General features: G+C 45.5%; 1 protein-coding gene, 1 long non-coding RNA gene and 1 pseudogene across 2 annotated transcripts in view; 2 read left to right on the top strand and 1 right to left on the bottom strand.

Annotated features, from left to right (window-relative positions):
- LOC142074986 (microtubule-associated serine/threonine-protein kinase 4-like) overlaps positions 1-5,747 on the top strand; it is a 180,862-nt gene extending 175,115 nt beyond the window's left edge. The window contains exon 26 of the mRNA XM_075135984.1: positions 1,732-5,747. Coding sequence (XP_074992085.1) covers positions 1,732-5,606 — 3,875 coding nt within the window. The 3' untranslated portion in view covers positions 5,607-5,747. The remainder of the gene's footprint in view (positions 1-1,731) is intronic.
- The window catches only part of LOC142074891 (uncharacterized), a 350,231-nt gene that overhangs the window by 299,239 nt on the left and 25,339 nt on the right, over positions 1-25,653 (top strand). The gene's annotated exons all lie outside the window — the stretch shown is intronic.
- LOC142074985 (CD180 antigen-like) overlaps positions 12,257-25,653 on the bottom strand; it is a 28,733-nt pseudogene continuing 15,336 nt past the window's right edge.

Here is a 25,653-nt window from a genome sequence, read left to right as displayed (position 1 = left end):
TTGGAACGATGGGACCTGATGAGATGCATCCCAGAGTCCTGAGGGAATTGGCTGATGTAGTTGCCAAGCCACTCTCCATGATATTTGAAAAGTCACGGCAGTCAGGTGAAGTCCCCGGCGACTGGAAAAAGGGAAACATTGCACCCATTTTTAAAAAGGGTAGAAAGGAGGATCCTGGGAACTACTGACCTGTCAGCCTCAGCTCTGTGCCTGGGAAGATCATGGAACAGATCCTCCTGGAAGCTATGCTGAGGCACATGGAGGACAGGGAGGTGACTCGAGACAGCCAGCATGGCTTCACCAAGGGCAAGTCCTGCCTGACCAACCTAGTGGCCTTCTATGATGGAGTGACTACATCAGTGGACATGGGAAGGGCTACAGATGTCATCTATCTGGGCCTCTGTAAGGCCTTTGACACGGTCCCCCACAACATCCTTCTCTCTAAACTGGAGAGGTATGGATTTGATGGGTGGACTGTTTGGTGGTGGGTGAGGAATTGGTTGGATGGTCGCATCCAGAGGGTAGTGGTCAACAGCTCAATGTCCAGATGGAGATCGGTGACGAGTGGTGTCCCTCAGGGGTCTGTATTGGGACCGGTACTGTTTAATATCTTCATCAATGACATAGACAGTGGGATCAAGTGCACCCTCAGTAAGTTTGCAGATGACACCAAGCTGAGTGGTGCGGTTGACATGCCTGAGGGATGGGATGCCATCCAGGGGGACCTGGACAAGCTCGAGAAGTGGGCCTGTGTGAACCTCATGAGGTTCAACAAGGCCAAGTGCAAGGTCCTGCACCTGGGTCAGGGCAACCCCCAGTATCAATACAGGCTGGGGGATGAAGGGATTGAGAGCAGCCCTGCCAAGAAGGACTTGGGGGTACTGGTGGATGAAAAGCTGGACATGAGCCAGCAATGTGTGCTCACAAACCAGAAGGCCAACCATATCCTGGGCTGCATTAAAAGAAGCATGGCCAGCAGGTCGAGGGAGGTGATTCTGCCCCTCTGCTCTGCTATGGTGAGACCCCACCTGGAGTACTGCGTCCAGCTCTGGAGTCCTCAGCACAAGAAAGACATGGACCTGTTGGTGTGGGTCCAGAGGAGGGCCACGAAAATGATCAGGGGGATGGAACGCCTCTCCTATGAAGAAAGGCTGAGAGAGTTGGGGTTGTTCAGCCTGGAGAAGAGAAGGCTCCAGGGAGACCTTATTGCGGCCTTTCAGTACTTAAAGGGGGCTTATAAGAAAGATGGGGACAAACATTTTATCAGGGCCTGTAGCAATAGGACAAGGGGGAATGGTTTTAAACTAAAAGAGGGTAGATTCAGACTAGATAGAAGGAAGCAATTCTTTACTGTGAGGGTGGTGAAACACTGGAACAGGTTGCCCAGAGAGGTGGTAGATGCCCCATCCCTGGGAACATTCAAGGTCAGGTTGGACGGGGCTCTGAGCAACCTGATCTAGTTGAAGATGTCCCTGCTCATTGCAGGGGGGGTTGGACTAGATGTTCTTTGGAGGTGCCTTCCAACCCAAACTATTCTATGATTCTGTTCTATGATTCTATGATGCGGGTTTTACAGCCCAGTCACTCGAAACCTTCCAAATTTTGGAACATTGTGGCAGCAGACAGCACTTATGCCTTTTTGGGTCAGTGCAAGCGCTACCTCTCACTGAGCATTTAGACAAGATTCAAAAAACCTTCCTAATCTTATGTTTGTTTTGTTTGTTTGTTTAGGTGCTAATTCTTCCCAGAGTAGCTCCCCTAGTTCAAGTGCTCCCAATTCTCCAGCTGGTTCAGGACACATAAGACCCAGCACTCTTCATGGCTTGGGTCCAAAGCTTGGTGGGCAAAGATACAGATCTGGAAGACGCAAATCGGCTGGCAGCATTCCTCTCTCTCCTCTGGCACGGACACCTTCTCCAACACCCCAGCCGACATCCCCTCAGCGATCTCCATCACCATTGCTAGGACATTCAATTGGAAATACAAAAGTAGTTCAGTCTTTTCCTAGCAAAATGCACTCCCCTCCAACTATTGTAAGGCATATTGTTAGGACAAAGAGTGCAGAGCCACCAAGATCTCCACTGTTAAAGAGAGTCCAATCTGAAGAGAAACTTGCACCCTCTTATGGCAGTGATAAGAAACACTTATGTTCACGAAAACACAGTCTGGAAGTGACCCAGGAAGATGTGAATAGAGAATTGTCCCAAAGGGAAGTAACTCTTCAGAGCTTGGAGGAGAATGTATGTGATGTGCCATTGCTCACACGAGTCAGGCCCGCAGAGCAGGGCTGCTTGAAACAGCCCATCTCCCGAAAATTAGGTAGGCAAGAATCCATTGATGAGCTAGACAGAGAGAAGCTGAAGGTCAAGATAGTTATGAAAAAGCAAGATTTTGCTGAAAAAGCAAATGCTGTTATACATGAACCTAGCAGTGAACCAGAAAATCCCAATACCATAAGATTGGAAGAAAGAGACAGAAAAGCATTCCAGAAGGTATTAGAAAGATCAAATCAGTTTGAAACAAAAATTGTTGCTTTGGAGACCCAGTCAGCTGGTGGCATACTCAAAGACACCCTTCAAAAGAATGCAAGCTTGAGATCAAATGATTGTATTGCTTTAGATGCACAGATGTGTCATGCGCCTCCTCTTAACGAACTCAGTCATATTTCTTATGACTTCAAAAGAATTTCTCCTCCATGTACACTGCAAGATGTGCTACCTCAGTCCTCTGACAGGATGTTAAATGGAAAGGGAGAAAACACAGATAAAAGTGTACCAACGAAAGAATTTGTCAAATTTGAAAGATTAGATGGTAAACTTGCAAATATTGATTATCTTAGAAAGAAAATGTCCTTTGAAGAAAAAGATGACAACGTCTGTCCAGTGCTAAAACCCAAACTGACATCAAATGTTCATGAATGCCTTCAACTTAATACAGGCAGACCCATAAACATACAGCAGGACTCCACAGCAGTTGCCGATGGTAGAGTGTTTATCAGCAGTGCACATGCTGCTCAGATTAACTCGGTTTCTTTTGTTCCTCTCAAGACCTTGAATGGCCGAGCAGAAATGGGTGTAGAAAAATCAGCCCTTATTTCCACCGAGTCTCCTGTCAGAAAAAGTCCATCAGAATATAAACTTGATGGGAGGTCTGTTTCCTGTTTGAAGCCAATAGAAGGCACACTAGACATTGCCTTACTTTCTGGGCCACAGGCTTCGAAGACTGAATTGCCTTTGTGTGTGCTGCCAGAAGGACAGAGCACCAGCGGTGATGGGGGATCTCCTAAACCCCCAACACCACAAGGGAGTGGTGGAAAGGCAGAGCTGGCCTGTCAGAAAGAGCAGTCGTTAAGCTATTCAAAATCTAGCAAAGTCAACGTATCAGAGCCTCAGGTTCTGCAAACAAGCAAGAATTCTCCAAATCCACCAGTCATCCCTGTGGCTGCAGAAGTAGTGACAGAGAAAAAGGTTTCTAGTCCAGCTGCTAAAGGCAATAGTTCTGTTATTGAAGCTGTTCAAAATAAAGACACCTCCCCTTCAAAACAGAAGGACAATTCAATGGAAGCAAAGTCTTGTGTTATTCAGAGTGTTAAAACTACCCAAACATACTTCAAACTTTCTACTGTCCAAAGCACTCCTGAAAAAGCTGTCAGAAAAGAGAAGCAAATACAAAAGGAGTTGCCTGCCAAACAGCCAGTAGCCCAGAGAAATTGTGAGCCTGTCCCTGCAAAGGTGGAGGTGATCAGGGAGTCATCTTTGAAGGTATCTGTCTCAGACATCCTGACAACAAGCTACTCCAAAAGCAATGAAAAAAATTCTGCTGATTTTGCCATTCCACCTCAGATGCAAGGAAAAATGCAGGCAGCTGGCCCCAAGGCACAACCTATGGATGGCAGAGATTCACTGAAACAGCTAGGCAAAGGTAACACCAGTGTTGCTAGTCGTTTTGTGGAAAGGGACATAACCAAGCAGAAAGTTCTCAGTGAGTCTAAGAAAGTTATTGCAGAGCCAAAGAGTGAAGTTCTTCCATCCAAACAGCCCATGCAATCCTCAATAGATTGTGATCCTGAAAATGAGAAGTCTGCACCGGTTTCCTCTGTGCAGGACAACACCAAAGATTTAGGAAAGAAAGATCAGAAACAGCTCACTGACATAAGGCTTCAAGCTACCAAGAGAGAGCAGTCCAGCCAAGTTCCTCAGCAGCAACTTAACGCTTCAGGCTCCCCTGCTGTGAGAGAGACTGTAAGCAGAAACTGTGCTGTAGATGTTCACATAGGTATTCAAGAACACGTGAAGCCTGCTGCCACCTATGTGGAAAGCAGCAGTAATAAACTCAGGCCTGTCTCTGATACGAGTTCCTCTAAGTCTAAGCACTTGGATAAACAGACATTTTCACAAAAACCATGCACTCCAACCGTAAAAGAAAAAGAAACTATTATTCAGGTGTCTGCCAGCTCCTGGAAAGATGGGAAACATGCCAGTAAAAATGTACCAGATCCCCTTTCTTTTGTTTCAGGCTCTTTGAGAAAAATGAACAATGAACATGCGCAGGCTGAAAGGCCCGTGAGTTTGGAGCATGGCTCAGTAGCCACCCTCCAAATGAGCAGCATCACTCCTGACACCAAACCTAAATCCTCTGCTGTTGGCCCGGTACCAGCGGGCCCAGAGAGTTCTAAGCAAACGCAAAGGCAAGAACCAGCGGGCTTTGGGGAATCTGCTGATCAAAAGCAACTTCACCTCAGTGAAAAACAAACTATGTCTCTAAAGTTTTCCACTGTGAAAGACTCTCTCTTGCTGAGCAAACAGGCAGACAGAAGCCCTAGTAACCAGATGATCGCTGCAGACAAAAGACCCGAAGGAAAAATATGCACTGATGCACTTTATGTTCAATATGACAGTGGGAAAGCAGAGCCTACCCTTTGTCTTGCAAACTGTGATGTCAGAGGGAAAGGAGCAGAAAAAGCGACTGCAAGTAGCAAAAGCTCTCAAGATTCAAAAGGGAAAGGACAAGTTAATCAAAAACAGTCAGAAGATGCAAACAAGCAGATTGCAATAAAACATTTGTTGGCTGCCAGTGGGCAGAGTTCTTGTCACGTGGCTGCACCACCAGGAAAGCCGCTGACTTGTTCAGCCAATTTCTCTGAATGTAGACAAGAAGTATCTGTTTTGCCTTCAGGGAAGAGTGATGCATCTTCAGCAAAGGTTAAAGCAGGCTCACCTGAGCTTCCTGCAAGCAGCTGCAAGGAACTAAATAAGAAAAGCACCTCTTCTGTAGGGAGTGGTAAGGCAGAAATGACTAGAAGTGTTTCACTGATGACCTTTCACAGTGCTGCTGTTGTAGTAGAAGCCCACCACCCTGCTTCAAACCTTGGGGGGAAACCTGGAAATCAAGAAAAGTCTTTTTTTGTTAACACTGTGGATGTAAAGGGAAAAGATGCAGTTCAGACTCAACAGTCTGCTTCAAGAAAACAGAATGTAGGTAAAGATTTACCTAGGTCAGCAACCACACCTGACTGCCCTAACGCACTTTCTAATGACAAAGACTCAGCTCAGCAGCGGCGAGGAAAGGAAGCTTTGCAGAGCAGTCCTCACAAAAAATCCTGTTGACTGTAAGACCTGGCAGATGTGACTTTGAGACTAGCTAAAACAATGTCAATATATTTTGACTGCCTTTAAACCAGCACTGTGTGGTGTCTTTGTGTGGCAAATCTTTCATGTTGCTGAAGAAAGGGGACAGGGGTATATAGAGAGAGGACTTTTTTTTCAAAATGTCTTCCCAATTGTAACCGGTAAAACTGTTACCATATAGTATTTGTACAAAAATACATTTACAGCTGAGAGCTGTTGAAGAAAAGATTTCTTCTGTAAATACCTAGTGATGTGTTTGGGGTTTGAATGTAGCATATATACTTTGCTGCTGATTGCATTGTTTACTCCCCTTTTTTAAGATAGTTGCTTTGCCACTTATTTGCCATACTTGAATATGAAACGGAATTACTAAAACTCAGACCTGGCATGGCCATGCACAAGCATTGGTCTGACTGGAAGACAAAAATAGGCCACATTTTTACTTACTAAAAATCCTAGCTAGAGGTTAAAAAAAATACTAGGAAAGAATAAATATGGTTACTTATTGTGAGTTTTTACATGTATTTTTAATAATCAGATTTTGATAGTACTGTACCTGGCTGACTGCTTCACCAGCTCTAACACAAGATCTAACTGCATCTCCCTACTGCACAAAGCCTGTCTCTTAGAGTAGGTGTAATTAAAGCTAAGGGAGGACCACTTGGTTATCACAGCATCCCAGGAAGAGTCGTGTTCTCTGGTGAAATGGTGGTTTTTGTCTTGTCTTATTGGGAGTGTGTTCTTTGACCTTCACCTCAGACAAGGCTGAGACTCTGAAGCACACGCCATGTGCTTAGTTTCTGCTGCAATCTTCTCTTGGTTTCCTTGAGCTTTTTTAAATTCAGGCCCTTACAGTGTGAGGCACAAGTATAAGCACGTGACTTGCAGTACTATTATGTTCATCCCTGTTTTTTAATGAATCTAGAGAATACATATTATCATGGCATATAGGTCTGCATAATTAGCTTCATACAGCTGTAGCTTTTTTCTATTTTGACAAGCAAGGTAAAAAGGATAAAAAGCAGTTTCAGTGTCATATCTTCAAAAAAGTTCAGGACATCTGATACATTTTAATACATAGCTGGGGCCTTATGTTGTAGACTTAACTTGCTGTTTTTAGCAAGTAATTCTGGGTTTCACATTCAATTCTAAATGCATTGAGTAGCTCCATACATGTCATAACATAATCTTTTTATTTGTATGCAGAGAAAGTAAATACTGTAATTATAAAAGAAGCATTTTGTAACAAAGGAACCTGTTGGAGCTATTTGGTGCTAGAATGTGACTGTCTTTTTACTTTTGCTAAGCCTTATTTAAATTTTGTATACTGTGGAACATGTAGACTTTGATCATTTTAGAGTGGAGGTATTTAGTTTGTTCTGAAGGATGAAAGGTAAAATTTGAAACATGTACAGGAGCACTACAAAATACCCTTGCAGATGTGTTTTTTTAAATGATTGGGATCAATGGAATGGTGGTTTTGCTTATTTGTTACATATACTATGTACCCACACTAGAGCTAGGCCCCTACCTGTTTCATCGGGGCATACGGATTGTCTTTCTGTCTTGAAAGCTAGAAAATTGTTCATAAAAGCACAGTGTAAACTTGACTTGGAGGTTTGTATGACAACTGACAGTGTGCAGAATTCATTTCCCTCTGGGAAAAGCTTTATTACACTGATTAGTTGAGTTGGATTACAGCAAACCTGTCGTGGAAAGATAAAATCATAAAAAAGTCCTTCTGATTTTTCATGTGGCACTAGAACATTCATACTGCCTTTGATGCATTCACGGAAGAGCTAGTGAGCGATGGATAATATTTTTTGAGCAGTTTTAAAGAGAAAATGGTCTTGACATTTACAGTTCATCTGTGCTTTGGCAGTTATTACAAATGAACGCTAATGCCTTTCGATATAACATTTCTGTCTGGGAGGTATTTCGTAGTTTACAGTCTTCTGCATTTTTTAAACTATCCTAGTTTCCTTTAAAGCACATCTAGCTATTTGTTTACAGTATACCTTTATGTATATTTTGTATAGTTCATTATCACTTCTGACAAATAAGTTTTTTGCATTTTGGAAGTGTAACAGTGCTTAAGCTTGTGTTTATGTAGTGCCTGTTTGTTGGTGTTTACCTTATCAGTGAGCTGTTAGAGATCCTCCTACCTGTGTGCTACTTGGTCAATCTTTATGTGATTGTAGATCTGATGTGTTCCTTTGTAGACTTCCTGCTGTAGATTTCTCAGCTTACAAAAAAAAAAAAATGTTAGGGTCTGTGCAATAAAGTGTTTGCAGGTCTTATTTTCTCTAAGAAATTCCTTATGGATGTCGTAATTGTTGTATATTTAACACAATTATTTATACTTATGCAGTTGCATAACATTGAAATAAAAATTCAGCATGAAACGTTGTGGTGTTAGCATTTTCCCTTGAACTGCTTTCACTCCTGTAACTTAAGGCACATCTCTGCTGTACTCTGAAGCAGACAGTTATTTTTTTCTCCGGGGCCGACTCAGCGCACCCCTTAAGGCACATGCTGGCCAAGGATTTTGCATGAGGAAATGTAGTCTAGTCTGGAGGAGGTCTGCATAGCTGAATATCTCATCTCAGGCAGTGGCTGGAACCACTGCACTGTTGTTCAGTAGGGAGGCACGGGGTGATGATGGACAACATCCTGACTGGTAGCTAACAACGGCAGTAGGCTATAAGGTGACATTTCAATCTCTCCTCCAAAAATGTATCATCATTCATTACAATAGGTCAGTATGTTTTTTAGTACCTTCTCAAAATACCCAATCTTTATTGTTTTTTTTTTATTTACGCTAAATTCTCAGCTTTAACAAATTCCTAGAGCATGTGTAAGTGCATGCAACATTTTCTTCAGTTTTGAAATCTCTACCCCTTGAATGTCATCAAATCTCCCTTTATTCCTTTTTTTTCTCATAATAGAAGATAAAAGAGATGCAGTGAACCAGCCAGGGGAGATGGAGCAGAGCACCTTAGTATCCAGTGGCCTCTGGTGAAGAAAAATCCTTTTGGCAGGAGGAGCAACAGGGCAGGACTATTGCTCCCCTGATTTTCATCTTTCCATCTCTTGCAGGGGAGCAGCGTCTAATAAAATGCACGTGTCTTTACTGTTCCACTGCCAGTAGCTGGTAGAGGAGCTTTGTACAGCTGGTTGGCACGTGCCAGGAACTGTCTGCCCTGGGGGGATTATTTTTGTTCACATTTTACTATTACATTGTTTTCTCTGTGTTTTTTCCTCTGTACAAAACCAAGTGCAGCAGTGTTACAGAACCGCTTCTGCTGCTGTGCTCTCTCTTTGAAACCAATAGGTGAGGGGAAGCTGCAGGTCACCCCCAACCTTTCCAACTTGCTGCAACCCAGCAGAAGGCAGGCAGTCTGCAAAATCGGTGCACTGGCAGGGGGTTGTGTTGGGGAGGGGAGAGCAGGATCTGGCAGCTCAGGGAAAGGAAATGGCTTAGAGTTGAGGATTGACTCTGGATCTAACTGCCCTGCCTGCTGTGCTGTCTCTGGCTTTGGACAGCAGCAGTCACTTCTGCTTGGGGAGGCATAGAAACCTGCATGCCCAGAGTGCGTCTCCATAGCGTTCAGGGCCAGAGGAAAGGGGTGGTGTAAGGGGTTTGTGTTGAGGAAGGAGAAGTCGGGAGAGAAAGGTTACCTGTATCATATCTGGCATAGCCTGTCATCCTCACTTCTACCATTGTAAGAAGAGATTGCAGCTCACCTGGGATGGGAATGCTTTCATGGTCTGAAAGGGGAATGTGAGCTCCCCTCTTGTCATGGTTTAACCCCAGCCGGCCACTGAGCACCATGCAGCTGCTCGCTCACTCCCCCCACAATGGGATGGGGGAGAGAATCAGAAGGGTAAAAGTGAGAAAACTCGTGGGTTGAGATAAGGACAGTTTAATAGGGAAAGCAAAAGCCACGTGCGCAAGCAAAGCAAACCAAGGAATTCATTCACTCCTTCCCATCGGCAGGCAGGGGTTCAGCCATCTCCAGGAAAGCAGGGCTCCATCACGCGTAACGGTTACTTGGGAAGACAAACGCCATCACTCCAAACGTCCCCCCCCTTCCTCCTTCTTCCCCCAGCTTTATATGCTGAGCATGACGTCATATGGTATGGAATAGCCCATTGGCCAGCTGGGCCAGCCGTCCCGGCCATGCTCCCTCCCAGCCCCCCGCGCACCTGGCAGGGCACGGGAAGATGAAAAGTCCTTGACGAGCGTAAACATTACTTAGCAACAACTAAAACATCAGTGTGTTATCAACGTTATTCTCATACTACATCCAAAACACAGCACTATACCAGTTAATAGGAAGAAAATCAACTCCATCCCAGCCGAAACCAGGACACCTCTTCAGCACTAAACTCCCAGTTTGCAGTGTTCCTTTAGGCCCCATATTTTCCTCTTCTGTAGTTGGCAAGAATTAGCAGGGATGTCATGCTTGGATTTGGAGAGTACTTTGCAGCTCAGAAAGAATAAATCACAGGACAGGAAGATACTAGAGTGTATATGGATGCATGTCCCAGTTCGTGACTTGGGTTAGCAACAATTTTTCTTTCCAGTGACCGAATCTATAGTATAATATTTGATTAGCACTGACCAGCTCGGTCTGCCAAGGATGGATTTGAATGAACTGAGGGTAGGAAGTGATGCTAGAGGTTACAGTTCAACCTGCAAAGAATTGGGAGCATCAGGATGAGTGGAGAAGGCTGCAGAGTAAGACGACTAACAATGTAAGTAAGGTCTAACACACAGCAAGGCCTTGAAAATGCAGGCGTGAATTAGATACACGTGCAAGAGGATGTTTGAGAGATTCACTGGAGAAGGATGTCGTCTGCTACTGGGGGAGAAGAATTGCCATTTTATTTGCGAGATGAGCAGGTATGGTAATAGTGAGTGGTTGGGAAAGGATCTCACCTGGTCTTTTTTCCGGGTACAGACAAGACTAGTGAATGAGAGAAAGGTCTTAAAAGATGCATCATCAACATCAGGATATTTTTTTTGTAAGTCGACAGATTTAGAAATTGGACTCTCTTCAATCATCCTGTTCAGAGTAAAATCCTTTTTCAAAAATTGACTTGCATCTTATTGATAGTATCTTGTTTAAGCACAGTTGAGGAGGGAAGAACTTGGCTCTGAATTTTGGTTTGTCCAATTGAAATAAAGATAGGTGCTTACCAGTCTCTGAAATGCGAATTGTTAGCTAAGATCTGCTCAAGTTTCTTCTCTGTGTAAATACTGATGACAAATTCTATTTTGCAGTTTTGGTTTGTACCATGACTTCAGTGAAATCTGTAGCCCAGGAGCCAGGATGGTGGTGAGTTCAATCCTGTTGGGCACCATTCACTTCAGGCAATTCCCTTGTTCTCTCTGTGCGCCAGCTCCCCAGCTTTATTTTAAAAAATGAGAGATAAAAGGTCTGACTGGAAACCAAGGACTGCATCAGATCAAAGCTTGACTGGGTAAACAAATTCTATAAAGAAAAATAAATCTACTGTCTCTTTCCATTTATATTCTTGCTAAGTAATCCCAGAATACTAAATCTTTGGACTTCAAAAAATTTTAATATATGATCTGGACGTTGTAGTGTATTATAAATATATATAAATTTTCCATTGGAAAATTCTGTTGGAGCAAAGAGCACGGCCCAACTCTGACTTCACTCCAGGAACACACACACCAGAAGTGATGCGAAGTAGGTGTCAGCACCAGGAGCACCCATGGGACGAGATTGCTGCTCCCCACTGCACCACCCCCTTTGTAGTCTCTAGTTTTCTTTCCTGGGCTGCTGCTGGAGGAAACAGTCCACTCCGAGCTGGCCTGGGAAAGTCTCTTAGCTGTTGGCGTTGGTTTTTTGCCCCGTGCAAGCATGCATAGTGCCAAGCATCCACGGATTCTTGACCAAATCTACAGGTTTTGTGGTTAAAGCCAAAATTGTTGCTAGTCCTTGCTTACTATGTAAGTCTAGTAAATAGTCCAGGAGCAGGGCCTGCCCCGCAGTGAGAGATGGACAGACAGAGGTTCAATGGCTAGGAACTTTCTAAGGATCAAAAATATTTTAAAGAAATTAGAGAGGTGATACAGGCTGTTTCTGTCAGCCCTGCAGGAGTGGATCTTATGTGACTATGAATGTTGCTCCTGTCCTTCACAGGTTTTTTTTCTTTTTAGCTGAGCAGGGTACACTACTGCCAGCTCTTAAACAACATTGTTTCTCAAGTGCATTTGATAGAGAGTGAGGGTTGGGTTGTGTTTTTTTTGTTGTGGGGGGTGGTGGTTTGGTTTTCTTTTTTTAAAGAGAACAAGGTTTGCATTTCAGCCCTTGGATCTTCCCTTTGCAGGTGCCTTAGCCCTAGTGGCTGTGACACTGCATGGAGTTGAACTGCGGTATCTCTATAAGAGAAGTTATTCATGTTTGAGGCTCAGGTCACAGTTTATTTTTTCCAGTTCTCATAAGAATTTTTTATTATTTTTCTAAAAATTATAACGCAAATGAAAAGGGTATTACAAAAGTTAAGGAAATACAGGTCACAAACAACAACAGTAAGTTGTCTTTCATCTTAATACAATTGCTGTACATCTTTTCTATATGTCCATCATAAACTTAGATTTGCTGGTAATTTTGCTTGCAATAGTGAGCACCCCAAATGAAGATGGCACCACAAGATAAAATGGCCAGGACAACTTCAATGATTCCTGCTGTGTTGATCCCACAGGAGAGTGAGACAGTGGCCAGCTGAGCCCCAGCTAGCGATTTGGGTTCAGAATATCTCGTTCCTTCAGGGTCTTCAATTTTATCCAGATTCTGCTTGTACCAGGTGATTAAACCAATATTGGAGCAGGTGCATTCCAGAGGGTTGTAACTTAAATTGATTATGCAGTGGCCAGCTAGGGACACTAATTTGTCACGTGGTACAATATGAATCCTGTTGCGGGCAAAATTGAGATAGATGCTCTTGAGGTTTGAAAATGCATCTGTGCTGAATGGAGTAAGTTTGTTGTGGCTCAGATCAACATGCCATAATTTCCTGAGGCTGTGAAATGCTTGGCCGTCTGTTGCTGTCAGTTCACAGGATGATAAAATTAGCAGCTCTAAATTGGATAGCTGTTGGAATGGTTTGTCCTTTGTCATGATCACCTTACTCAAAGTTATTTTGACTAAGGTCCAAGAGCATGAGGTTTTCCAGGCCTTGAAAGAGATGCTGAATGCTAGTATTAATGTGGGAGGAGGAAAGATTCAACACTTGCAAGAGATGCAAATTTCGGAAAGGACCCTGTGAAGTATTGATATGAAGAGGAGTGAAAGCTAGGTCCAGCAGCTCCAGGTTAGCACCTTCCTTAAAGAGCACGTCTTGGAGGTGGAGCTTTATGTTGTGGCTCAGATTCAGATACCAAAGACTGCTTAAACCATTCAGCGTTTTGTTACAGCAGTCGAAGCTTTTAATGTGACTGTGACTTAAATCGAGATGTTGAAGCTTTGCCAGTTTCTCCAAACAGCCAGAGACCAGCTGCAGGATCTGCAAGTTCCCCTTGACGTGGAGGTGGGTGAGGGAGGGGAAGGCAGCAGAGCTGATGTTGCAGAGGTGCTTGCAGGAGTTCATGTTGAGAACTAACTCTGTTAGCGAGCTCATGCTGCTGATGCCGGGGGGCAGTGCGCTGATGTGGGTTTGAGTTAGGTCCAGCTTTCGGAGCTTGGTCAAGCACTGAAATGTGGCAGCATTTAGGTTTCCGAAGTGCCATAGTTGCAGATAGAGATCCTTGACAGAGATATTACAGAGGCCTTGTAAAACATTCAGGCTTATGTAGGGCTCCTTTTCCACACCATGAAATGTTTCCAACCAAAGGGTCTGGGCTGTGAGGTTCTGTATCCCCACGAGGACTCCAGGGATATCAGTGCAGCCCCCAAAGTCCAAACTGTAGAAATGGGACTGGAAAGCTCCAGGTTCAATGTATAAAATATCGTTGCCTTTAAAGATGAGAGTTATATTGCTGGTCTTCTGCAGAATGCTGACATCTTCTGCTGTGATTGCTCTTATGTTGTTCATTTGAAAGTCAAGGTATTTGAGGTTTTGAGTTGGAAAGTTGGGAGGGAGCTGCAGCGAAGAGATGTGGTTGCTGCCCAAGATGAGGGTATCCAAGCTGTCCAGATTTGTCATTGGAATAAAAGACATACTGGTTATTCCTGTCTGCGTTAAGACAAGCTGCTTCAGGGACTGAGAGCCAGCAAATGCTGTCAGACAGAAACATGAGCAGATTTCCAGTCAGCACAATTGTCTTCAGCTGCTGCTTGTTGTGAAAGGCACCTTCGTACACCCAGTTGATCTGACACCTTGAGAAAGCAACAGAAACCAGCATTAGTGGCCTGTCTCATAAAACTCTCCTGGTATATGTGATAACCCAAACTGTACTTCATATCTGAAAAAAACTCATGATCAGTTGCCTTCACCAGGATAAAAGTGTCTTTCTTTTCCAGTGATGCTTGCCCGGTATTTGTAAGCTCACATTTAAATACAGGGTCCTGGTGAGAAGCTGTATTACAGCAGAAAAACCTGCCCTGAAATGATGGGTGTGAGGAGTCAGGGAGACATGAGTCTTTTAGTGTCCAGCTTAATAAAATGAAAATCTCTTCTATAGAAAAAGTTGGGCACTTACAAGGACCAAAAATGTCTTTCCCTAGGTTTTAGGGAACAATATTTTTATAGAAAACTGAATAAAAATTGCTCTAGTGACTTTGCTGGTCTTAGCAGTAATATTTGGAAAATGCATATTTCACCCACTGTCCTGCAAATGATTGTCACTGGAGGAGAAGCCTAGATATTGCCCAAGCGTATCAATCTCTGCTTAGCAAAATACTTCACCAGTTGTCTGCAAGTGCTACTGGTGGTTTCCCTGTGAAGGCAGGGAGATGCTCCTCTGGTGTGCTCCAGAAGCCTCCAGCTCTGGGCAGGGGCAGGGGGTTTGACCAACGTGATGTGCAAAAGTGAGGACGCTCTCCCATACCTTGTTAAGTCCAAGTAGAGAGAGACTTCAGCTCAGAGAAGGTTGAATTCTGGAGGGAAGGGAGCATGTTGAAGCTGAAGTCGAGGATTTCAGTTGTGACAGGTAGTTTTTCAGGAATCTCCCTCAGTTCTAAACCTTGACAGCTATAGCTTTTATTCACTGTAATCTGTGGAAAATATATAATGAAACTGCAAGAGGTATGTATTGTGAATATAAATAGGAAACTATGGCACTTTAAAAAAACAAACAGAATTTTGAATTATTTAAAAACGTAGCAGCCAGAACCCTAGGAAACCTTAGCATAGGCTCGCAATGCACAGCCCTGGGGTTTTGCGGAGTGTGTTTTTAAAACGAATGCCTTGAATCTCTCTTGTACTAATTTGAAGTGTGTCTCATCTGTAGTACTTTCTTGTCTAAGTTAGCACATATGAGGATTGTTTACTGTTCTGGATGAATTATTAATCCCTAAGAAAGAATCCCCACAAGATAGTTTTAAATTCTGAATTTCATGAGTCCTGTAACAAAGCTTATTCTAAGAGAAGTCTTACGAAAACCTTGCAGAGAGGAGGTAAAAAAGAGCAGGTCTGGGAATATTTCTAGAAGGAAAATGTCCAAATTAATTGGATCTGAACTGCGGTTACCCTCTGCAGCAAGAGGATGTCATGAATGTTTAGCTCAGGCTAGACAAAGATCTTATCTGATACACCAAGACTTTAAAATTTCTATGAAGGCTTTTCAGTCTCAGTGAAAATAAATTGATCTATTATGTAGAGAAGTCTACTCTGTGGATACCAGGGAAGTTCATTAAACATGCCTGACCTGCCTTTGCCTGGTGATGGCACGAAAGTCAACCAGAGCCTGGGACTATTGTATGCAGGGAAATGCTGCCCTGGAATAGCCTGCTGTGGCTGCTCAAGGCAGAGGAAATGCTCAGAGCATCACAGTTGCCCCGACTGCTGAGCTGTGATGGGGAGTGTGGGCGCAGCCAGTGCAATGCCACACTCCTCCTCGCCCAGCCCTGCTCCCAAAGAAAGGGCAAGGAGACGGCCTGCCCTGGGTGGTTACAAGGCCAGCCTGGGAGGGATGGGGTCCCCGGGGCTGCATGGGAGCCGCAGCTTTGGTAATATCCTGCCAGGAAGCTCTGAGACATTCTGTTTGCAGGGAATTAAACGCACGTATTGCACAGTTGGCCAATCTGACCACAGGGGTCCTGTGCGTGCCTATCTCCTAGCTAAGAGAAGCGCTATTTAAATTACCCGCACCAGTGACACAACGTACACCCTGCAAACTTTTGGACCATCTCGAGTGGCATGTAGCAAAAAGGGTCATCTTACGGGTGCCTACAGCACTTAATGAGAAGCATATGGTCTTTTGACCGAAATAGCAGCTGGAGCCGTGCTTCATGCCTAGATCACTCCATGTTTTAATTAGATTCAAAGCTATTCTATTAGCCTGAGGAAAGCAAGCACAGGCCGTGGGATGTCCAGTGAGAAATGCACTTGAGCCTAGAGTCTATGACGAGCAGAGGACAATGCAGGTGTGTGCCCTGTGGGGTGGGAGCATGTGGCCCACCGGGGTTTTGTTGAGGTGCATGTGCATGGATCCTGGGGAATGATTCATGGGGTTTGGGTCTTTCTGGCCATGTGGGACCATGAGTGTTTCAGACCAAACCACATCTCCACCCATATCTGGCTTAGGAGATGCAGGCGGGTAGTGGAGCCACTCGGTAGCCTCGCTGGAGAGGGAAGAGAAGTATTTGTTGTAAGCCACAAGCTGGATACGGCGAATGCTTTCTTCCTTTCCTTTAGGCGCAAATCCTGTAACCGAAGGGTGCTGGGGAGTGCAGGGGGAGCAGGCAGCACAGCCCAGCGGGCAGGGGCAGAAAGATGCTGGCAGAGGTGTGGCGGGAGCTGGGAGGAAGTAGAAAGGGACTGTCAGCAACAAAATGCCCCATGCAGGTTGTGAGTGCAGCTCCTCCGTGGTCCTGCTCCCCCCTTGATGTGTTGGGGCCTGGCTGGAGCTCAGCACGGGGGGGCGGCACCGGGTCTGGCACCAGCCTGGTACCTGCCATGACAACATGCGGCCACAGCATGGGGACTTGGTTCTAGCCTAGAAGCACCTAAATAGTACAGTGCTGGTAACTATAGAAATGGCAAAATATAGACTTAGAAAAGCCAATGCTTTCAATACTGATAAGCAAAGAAGAACCCATGGAGCCGACTACCGCAATGTACAGTTCAGACAGATAAAAATGTTTAGCAGTCACTATAAATGAGAACAGTGCCTATGTTTTACCATTCAAATAAAATAGCAAGTGAGTTCTCTCCTTACGCTTTGGGGCATGGAGTGGATCTCACAGGGAGCTAAGGAACAACCATCACCTGGGGGATCCCGTTGTACATCTCAGAGTGCTCAGGGATTTGTACATTTAATTCAGTGAGGAATTTGCTATTGGCCCCAGCTGTGCACTCCGTGGGGCTGGGTTTCCACGGTGCTTCTTCCTTGAATCAAAATCCTTGCCTTTTTTTTCCTTGTCTTCCACTTTAAAAAAAAAAAAAAAATCTTATGGGTCAGCCTTTTCCCCTGCCCCTGGAAAAACCCTGGTACTTTCTTACTATTCTCACGTGGTATCACACACCATCATCCCACCACCATGTAAAAATTCCTGTATGGAGAGCGCAGCATAAGAGACAAAATTCCTTAGATCTGTCCTCTTTCTAGCTCTGATATCTGCTAAACACCCCTGTGAAATTTTATCATCCTTTGAGCTCTCTGGGAGGTGAAGCATGGTGCTGGTTTGATGGGCTCCCAAAGTCCCCGGGCAGCAGCAGGAGAGAGCATGAGGGTGCATGGATGTGCAGGTATGAGGAGGAGGAGGGACAGTGACCAATGTCCCTGAGCACATCTCAAGACACACCTGCCTTATTTCTCCTATAAAGGCCTTCAGATCCCCTGAAAGAAAACCCTTGTCAATTGAAAACAGTTGGACGTCAGCAGGCAAGTATTCACCAGAGACCAATCCTCTATGTACGCGGCTCCTGTATCTCAAGAGAGACCAGCAACTGTCACTCACCTCCACGCACATCGTCTCTGTGGCACTAGACACTTTGCGGCTAACACAGGCGAGCGTTGTGAAAATCAAAAGGTATCAATCACAAGCCATTACAGAGTGAGGTGGGTTGTTAAAATGGATGATCTTGTGCTACCTTCCCTTAATGAAAGGGAGACAGAGCAGCAAAGGTTAGACAAACTGGGTGAGTTGGCAGATCGTAAGGAAAAAAAATGCTTGCTGAACCTCCCAGCCTCAGTGTGAGCAAAACAGTAGTTTCGGACTGAAAGAGGAACTTCCCTGCTTTAAATATAGTCAAGTGGCTGTGCACTGATACTTTTCTAGAGCAGAACAATTGAGATGCCATCTGGAGAGCATCAAGCTCAACACCTGGTTAGATGGAGACATCTGGGCTTATCTGGTGCCAAGGACACGCAAGAAATTAGCGGCTTCAGCTCTGAAATAGCGTATGAAGGCTGCAGCTGCAGAGCCAACTCTGTTTTGGATCTTTGCCTAAACCTCTCGGGTGGTCTTGGTGCACCCCAGGTGGGAGAGCTGTTGGGACTGGTGAGTGTGGAGAGGTGACAGCACCAGTGCCCTGCTGCTGTATTTGTCTGCTGCTAGGATGCTTCTGTGCTGATCTGATTTGGCTGGGGTTTTTTTCTCCTCCTTAATTTATAAAATTTAAAAGAAAATAACTTATCTGAATGACAAGCTGAAAAGCTCACTCCATATCCCACTAACAGCTCTGCCTCTTTCCCAGCCAGCTCCGCGTTTGCTGGAAATCCTGCTCCCCCTGCAGCTGGTAGCAAAAAGTTCAGAGGAATTTGTTTGGGATGTTTGCTCCTTGTTTATTTGCCATTTTCCATGCTAATGCTCAAAGGCTAAGGCTCCGCATGTTCCCATCCTCCCTGCTGCGCTTTCCTGGCTGGCAGCAGCTTGGACTCGCACTTGCACCCTGTGTCTTGTTTCTGGCAGGCTATGAGCCCTGGCGGCACAGATGCTTCTTCAAACCACACGTACCAGAAACCTCGAATTTAAGATGAATGTGTTGTTTTGGAAGAAAAGTCCCTTAAATCAGGAGGGGATATCAGCCGAAACTAATCCTGACTCTTCCTGCAGTGCAAGTATATTATTATGTGTCATGGAATTTACGTGTGACAACAGGGTAGAAATAATTCCAGAGTTGTTTTTTTTTTTTTTTTGGGGGGGTGTTGGAGAAAGTTAGCCAGACTAGGCCGCGGTGGGAAAATTCTGAGTCATGCTGACAAGGGAGAAAAGAAAGTTATGCTGACCTTGCTCTGTGCAGATAAGCAACTTTGAGAAAGTACAGTATAAGGAAAACAGGATGGAACCCGGACCACATAGCAGTAACCGAAAGTAGGAGGAATATGATAATGTAATTTTTAGAGCTAAGCCAATGATTGTGAGACAAGTATGCATAAGGTAGAACTTAGTGTATAAATATGTGTAGGGTTTTACAATAAAGTTGAAGCTGGCCTTATCACTCACATTGAGTCGACTGCCTGCCTTCCCTCGCTCGTCGCAAGTGGCGCCCGAACAGGGACCCCCCATCCCTGTTTTCCACCGGACAGCGAGATCGGAGAAGCACTGGTAGCAGCGACCAGGGAGCAGAAGATCAGTAGACGCTGTCGCGGTGTGCCTGATCCGTGCTTGAACCCAGGATGATTAAAAGGGGTTCGCCGTCCGATAGAAGGCTACCCGTGGGAAAAGGCTGCAAACGACCGGATAATTAAGAGGGTCAAGAGAAGCGCGCAATGGAAGTAGAGGTAGCCTTCGATATTTTAAAATGCTTTTTAGAAGAGCGGGGAGTAAGCCAATTAAAAGACCTGGCTGGGTTAATTGCGTTAGGGAAAGCGAAAGGGTTTTTTAAAGACCCTGAAAGTATGTTTGAAGTAGACGAGTGGCGTTTTTATGGAGATTGTTTGTGGGATCTAGTAATCGATGATGATAAATCAGCAAAAAAATTAATGAAATCTTGGAGAGATGTTATTAATTGCATAAAAAGATATAAAACTGAAAGGCGAATAGCTACAGCCGCCTCCGATCGGCTTGAGCAGTCCGATCCTGCCGCTGGACGTCTCACAGCAGGGGGTGACTACTTTTCACCTCCGCCTTCGGGAATTCCTGTTCCCGTTGTTCGCCGACCCTCTCGTCCCCCTCCTGATCCACCGACAGAAAGGGCTTGTCCCTCCGCACCGCCGGGGGAAAGGGAGGGGGAGAGGGAGGGTCCAAGTGAAAATGAGAGGGTAGACAGTAGCGGACAGGAGACTGCTCAAGCTGAAAGTCTTCTAAAGGTCCCACCCCCCACCCCCCACCCCTCACCCCCCCCACCCCCCCACCTCCACCCCCACCCCCCCCCCCCGTCCCAAGCTCATCAACAGCCGCGTTTAGTGCGGGTTAGTTGGGACAAAATAGCACGAGAAGCTGTTGAACAAAAAGATTTTGATTTATTAGATCAAATTAGCCCTCAAGCCTTCCCGGTAATCTACCAGGTAGATAACGCGGGGGCTATGACTGGGGTGCATCAGGCCCTAGATTGGAAAATATTAAATCAATTGCGAAACACAGTTAATGTGCAAGGCAAATGCTAAACTATATCTGGGGTAGCGGAATGCTATGTCCAGAAGATATTAAGAACATAATGAGGCTTATTTTGAAGCAATCACAACAATTACTTTGGCAAGCTCACTGGCAAAGACTTTGTGAAATATCTGCGCACTCGCCCCGAGCCCCAAATGATCGTTTAGCTGGAGTAACTGTAGAACAACTAATGGGTATAGGTCCTTTTGCCTCTGTAGAAATGCAGATGCAAACTGGCCCAGACGTGTTGTTAGAATCTATGAAATTAGCACGAGAAGCCTTGCAGAAAGTTAAAACTACACCAGCTCCTCCCTCATATATGTCAATTAAACAAGGAAGAGAGGAGCCTTTTGCATCTTTTGTAGATAGAGTCACAGACGCTATTGACCACGCAGATATGGCAGATTTTATGAAAGGACCTTTGCTGAGACGGTGTGTATTAGAGACTTGTAATACTTATACGAAGGGCATCCTTGTCACCTTACCCTTAGACGCCACCATAGAAGTCATGTTAGAGTGAATGAGTAGAGTTCCTGTAGGAGCTCAAGCCATGTTAGTTGAAACAATCAGAGAACTAGGGGAAAAATTAGTCAAGGCGCAGGGACAGGCGTTTGCAGCTCTTGCCCCACTGAAGCCTCCAGATGCCCACCAAAGTAAGACGACTGGCCGACGAGAGTATAAGTGCTTCCGATGTGGCTACCCAGGACATCTGCGTCGACAATGTCGGGAGCTGCCAGAACTGTCAAATGAATAATCATAATACTACGGTCTGCCGGCGTTCGGGAAACGGGAAACCGAGCGCCAAGAGCCGCAGCGCGCCGACACCAATCGCGGCTCCGGTCACCTTCAGGCCAACGGCAGCCCCCAACCAAACGACAGTGCAGAGATACCAGACGCCATTGCCCAGCTTCGACCAGCAACCCAACTTTGACCAGCAACCAGGGGGAGCCTCGGACTGGATCTGGCAACAGCAGTAGATGTCACGCTAATTGACGACCGGCCGCGAAAAATTGCTACAGGAATTAAAGGGCCCATAGTTATCAATGGACAATCTCATGGAGCGTTGTTGTTGGGACGATCATCCAGTGGTCTCCAAGGACTTTTTATATTACCAGGACTTATCGATTGTGATTCAAAAACTCAGTACCCACATCGTTGACCGAGCAGTGGATCGTATTGACCCTGACTTACCTGTGGACTTAACCGTTTTGCACGGCCCCACACATTTTATTGGTGCACTCACGCAGTGCAAAAAGAAAAAGGGGGAGACTGTGAGAGTATTAGAATGGATATTTACCGGAATGCAACCAAAGACTACAATTCAAGATAACGACACGTTTGATTGGAATGTGCTAGATTGAATTTATAGCTGTTACTGCTGTTTAGCTATTAATTCGCAGGCTCTTTTGCTTGCCATGGGGCTTGCTTGCCTTAATGTGTATTAGAGTCTTGTGCTCATTAGTGGCTGCTTTTTTGCTCTCGCTGCTTGCTGTACTGCTGCACTGCTGATCGTCTTACTGTGCTGTGCCTGGGAACATTCTGATAACAGCAATGGGGATGCGCCTGGGCCGGCAGATGGCCAGGGCATCACTGCTGCTTCTGTGCTGCTGTGCTGGACAGGCTGGAACTGCAGCGTGAACTCGAATCAAAGGGACTGTGACCTGTGGCTGAGTCCATGCGGGACAGGACGCCCCGAGGCGTCTGTGACTGTGGATAAGCCCATGCCCAAGCAGCAGGAACCACCTGAACCAACGGAGGACAAACTTTACAAGGAGCAGCGCAAGTGCAGCAGTGACCCGACCTGAGCCGGCTTTGGTGCCCAGTAACTCCACGCAACGTACCACCTCTGCTGACCTGAGTGACCACCATAACAGATGGAGCCCAAAGTCATGGACTAAATGAACGCAGTGGACATTTTGTGTACATTTATGGATATTTTATGGACATTTTACAGGGGATTGTGCGGGCCTGTCCTACGTGTAGCCACCATGGGCCTGGTCTCGGAATCGGCGTGAATCCCACGGGACTCGAGGCCAGAGAATTGTGGCAAGTGGATGTGACTCACGTTGCTGACTTTGGCAGACTGAGATATATACATGTTACGATTGACACCTATAGCAAATTTATATGGGCCACGGCACAAACAGGAGAACGAGCACTCCACGTAATGCGACATTTGACTAGTTCTTTTGCAGTTATGGGAGTGCCACAAACGATAAAAACTGACAATGGCCCTGCATACACAAGCGCCAAAGTGAAACGTTTTTTCCAAACATGGGGAGTGCGACATACTACTGGTATTCCGCACTCACCCACGGGACAAGCTATCATTGAAAGGGCGCATCAAACGCTGAAACAATATTTGCAAAAATTTAGGGAAATCTCTGATGTACAAGAAAGACTTGTTAAGACTCTTTTTGTGCTAAATCATTTATGTATTTTTGCAGATCAGAAAGAGCCACCAGCATGGGTGCATGGTTATCCTAAAGAAAATAAGGATGACAAGCCAGTTTTCGTTATGTATAGAGATCCAGCAACCGGACTGTGGAAAGGTCCAGCAGAAGTGAAGTATATGGGTAGAGGTTATATGTGTGTACTTACTCCCACAGGGCCGAAGTGGATTCCAAGCCGCTGGACCAAAGCTGCTGTTGCTGATGATGATCAATGCAGCTCTGTCTGTACTGATCCCAGCGATGCCGTTGCCCAGCCGTGCGAACTTATGGGTGGCGTGGGCGAATAAAACTGGGATGACAGATTTTTGCCTGAGTTCAGCTACGGCAACTGAGCCCTTTAAAACATGTCTGATAGGCTTTCCTGAAATTATTGCCAGAGATTTTGATAATTGGACGTCTGTAACAGTTAATTGTATAAATGTTACTGTAGCAAATTGCTCGGTACAACTAATAAGAGCCCTAAATCACACTCTCCCTTGGGACCCCCAAGAAATTGACCTTTTGGGGTCAGAAAAAACTGGAAATGCAACTGATAATGTTACTACTCAGACATGTTTTGTGTTTGGCAGTTTTAGCCGCTTTGCCGCACAGGCCCAGACCTTTCAGTCATTGATCGGCATAAGCAGCCGCACTGATGATAACAACCCTTTTGTTAATACCACCGGTTGGACTGTTGTTTCACCTTTTATGAAAGGATTCGAAATAGGCCAATATTGTGGGAATTATAACGCTTCCAAAACATTCAGTGCCTATGGACGGAGTATGAAGGGAACCAGTAACTCTTTGTGGAACAATGATATGGCCAAAGCTCTTCCCCCCGGATATTTTTTGATCTGTGGGGATCGAGCATGGCCTGGCATTCCAAAGAACGCCTTTGGAGGGCCTTGTTATGTAGGCAAATTAACTCTGCTCACAGTTAGCCGACAAAGTTGGCTCAATATAACTACAGTAGCGACAAATCGACACAAAAGGTCTATACATCAATTGCAGGCAGATTGTAACGACAATATAGAATTATGGTCAACCACAGCCAATGTATTTGCTTCCCTAGTGCCTAACATAGGCACTGCGCAAGCGCTGGCTTGGTATTTTATTAACAATTATAGTTATAGTAAAAATAGCATATCACTGTATTTTAAATAATGTTGTAAAAATGAACCACAATGTATTGGTGGTCCAAAAAGAAAAAGGGGGAAATGTTGGAGAAAGTTAGCCAGACTAGGCCGCGGTGGGAAAATTCTGAGTCATGCTGACAAGGGAGAAAAGAAAGTTATGCTGACCTTGCTCTGTGCAGATAAGCAACTTTGAGAAAGTACAGTATAAGAAAAACAGGATGGAACCCGGACCACATAGCAGTAACCGAAAGTAGGAGGAATATGATAATGTAATTTTTAGAGCTAAGCCAATGATTGTGAGACAAGTATGCATAAGGTAGAACTTAGTGTATAAATATGTGTAGGGTTTTACAATAAAGTTGAAGCTGGCCTTATCACTCACATTGAGTCGACTGCCTGCCTTCCCTCGCTCGTCGCGGGGGGGGGGGATTTGAGGAAACAGGAAGCTTTATGATGCAAATAATGAATTCTAGGGCCTGCCCCAATTTTAGGTAATGAAGAATTCATTATGAAATTGGTATCAGGTGTGCACAAGCAATCGCCAAGCTTAGTAAAAATGACTAATGATTAGTGGTGTCTGAATTATTCATTACGTGTGTCTATCTGATTAATTTAGCTCTTTGTGCTCGTAAAGGAGCAAATGGGGAGGGGTGAGAGTTTATGGCAGTAGTTTATGGCAGGAGACAGCACCGGGCGGGCGGGAGTTTCATGCTGGAAAGAGGCTTTGCTGCAAGGGCTCTCCCAGGCTGCAGCCCCTTTGCGACCACGGCTGCGGCATCTGGGGATGTTGCAGACTGATTCACCTCCCGTGTTAAACAGAGCGCGCTCATTTTCTGTTTTTAATGATGGTGTTTGCTGTTCCTAAGTGCTTGGTGGATCCTTTCTCCGTCACTGCGTTCGGGGGGGCTGTAAGACCAGAGGGGTCACTGGGGGAGTCCTCTCACAAGTTTTTTTCTGTTCATAATTTTACTTTCTATGTGCTTAGCCAAAACTCTTCCTGCTCTGATGGGAAATTTAAGAGCATGTGAACACCAGTGGTAATAATTGGCTTTAGTGCGACAGTGCTTGTTGATGAGCACTCATGAGGTGGTGAACACTGCTGGGGGGCCAAGCAAATTGCTCCAGCACCGTGCCACCCCACAAAAAAGTCGCACTGCCCCTGCAATAAAAAAGTCCCCTGGAGAGGGCTGTACATCCCCCTGAATTTCTCCATTTAACCTGATTTCTGAGCTAGACAGGAGGAACAGCTCACGAGGCTCACCAAAATGCGGGTGAGTCACCCATAGCATGTGCCCACAAGTGGTGGCCCTTCCCCCACTTAAAAACCACCAACACGGCATCGGTCCTAGCTGTGATCATGGTGGTGAAGTGCTGGCATGTTCCTCAGCCCAGCCGAGTGGCATGGACGTGGGCATCACGTTGGTGCGTGCTGTTGGCACGATGCTGAAGTCATGGGATGCCAATTCCCACCCCCGCCGCAGAAAGGTGGGTCCCGTTTCTGGGTGGGATCCTGGGTCCTGTGGGAGCCTCTCGTCCCGGGCAGGAGGATGGCTGGTCGGGTTGAGGGGAAATCCTGTCTGGTGTTAAATCTGCACAGCCAACCCCACATCTGGCCCAGCCTGGCCTGGCCCTTGTGTCAGGAAGGGCTCCCAGTCAGAGCACTGAGCACATCACTTCCAAAAAGCCTGGCCCCCAAGGAGTGCCGCAGGTGGGATGAACCTGGGAAATTGCTCCTCTTCTAAGGATGCCTTGGAAAAAAAGTGTAATGAGTGTAGGTGTA

The sequence above is a fragment of the Calonectris borealis genome, chromosome W (assembly GCF_964195595.1).
Source record: "Calonectris borealis chromosome W, bCalBor7.hap1.2, whole genome shotgun sequence".
NCBI classification, from domain to species: Eukaryota; Metazoa; Chordata; class Aves; order Procellariiformes; family Procellariidae; genus Calonectris; species Calonectris borealis.
The sequence above is the reverse complement of the archived record's forward strand: the minus strand, read 5'-3'. Positions and strand labels throughout refer to the sequence as shown.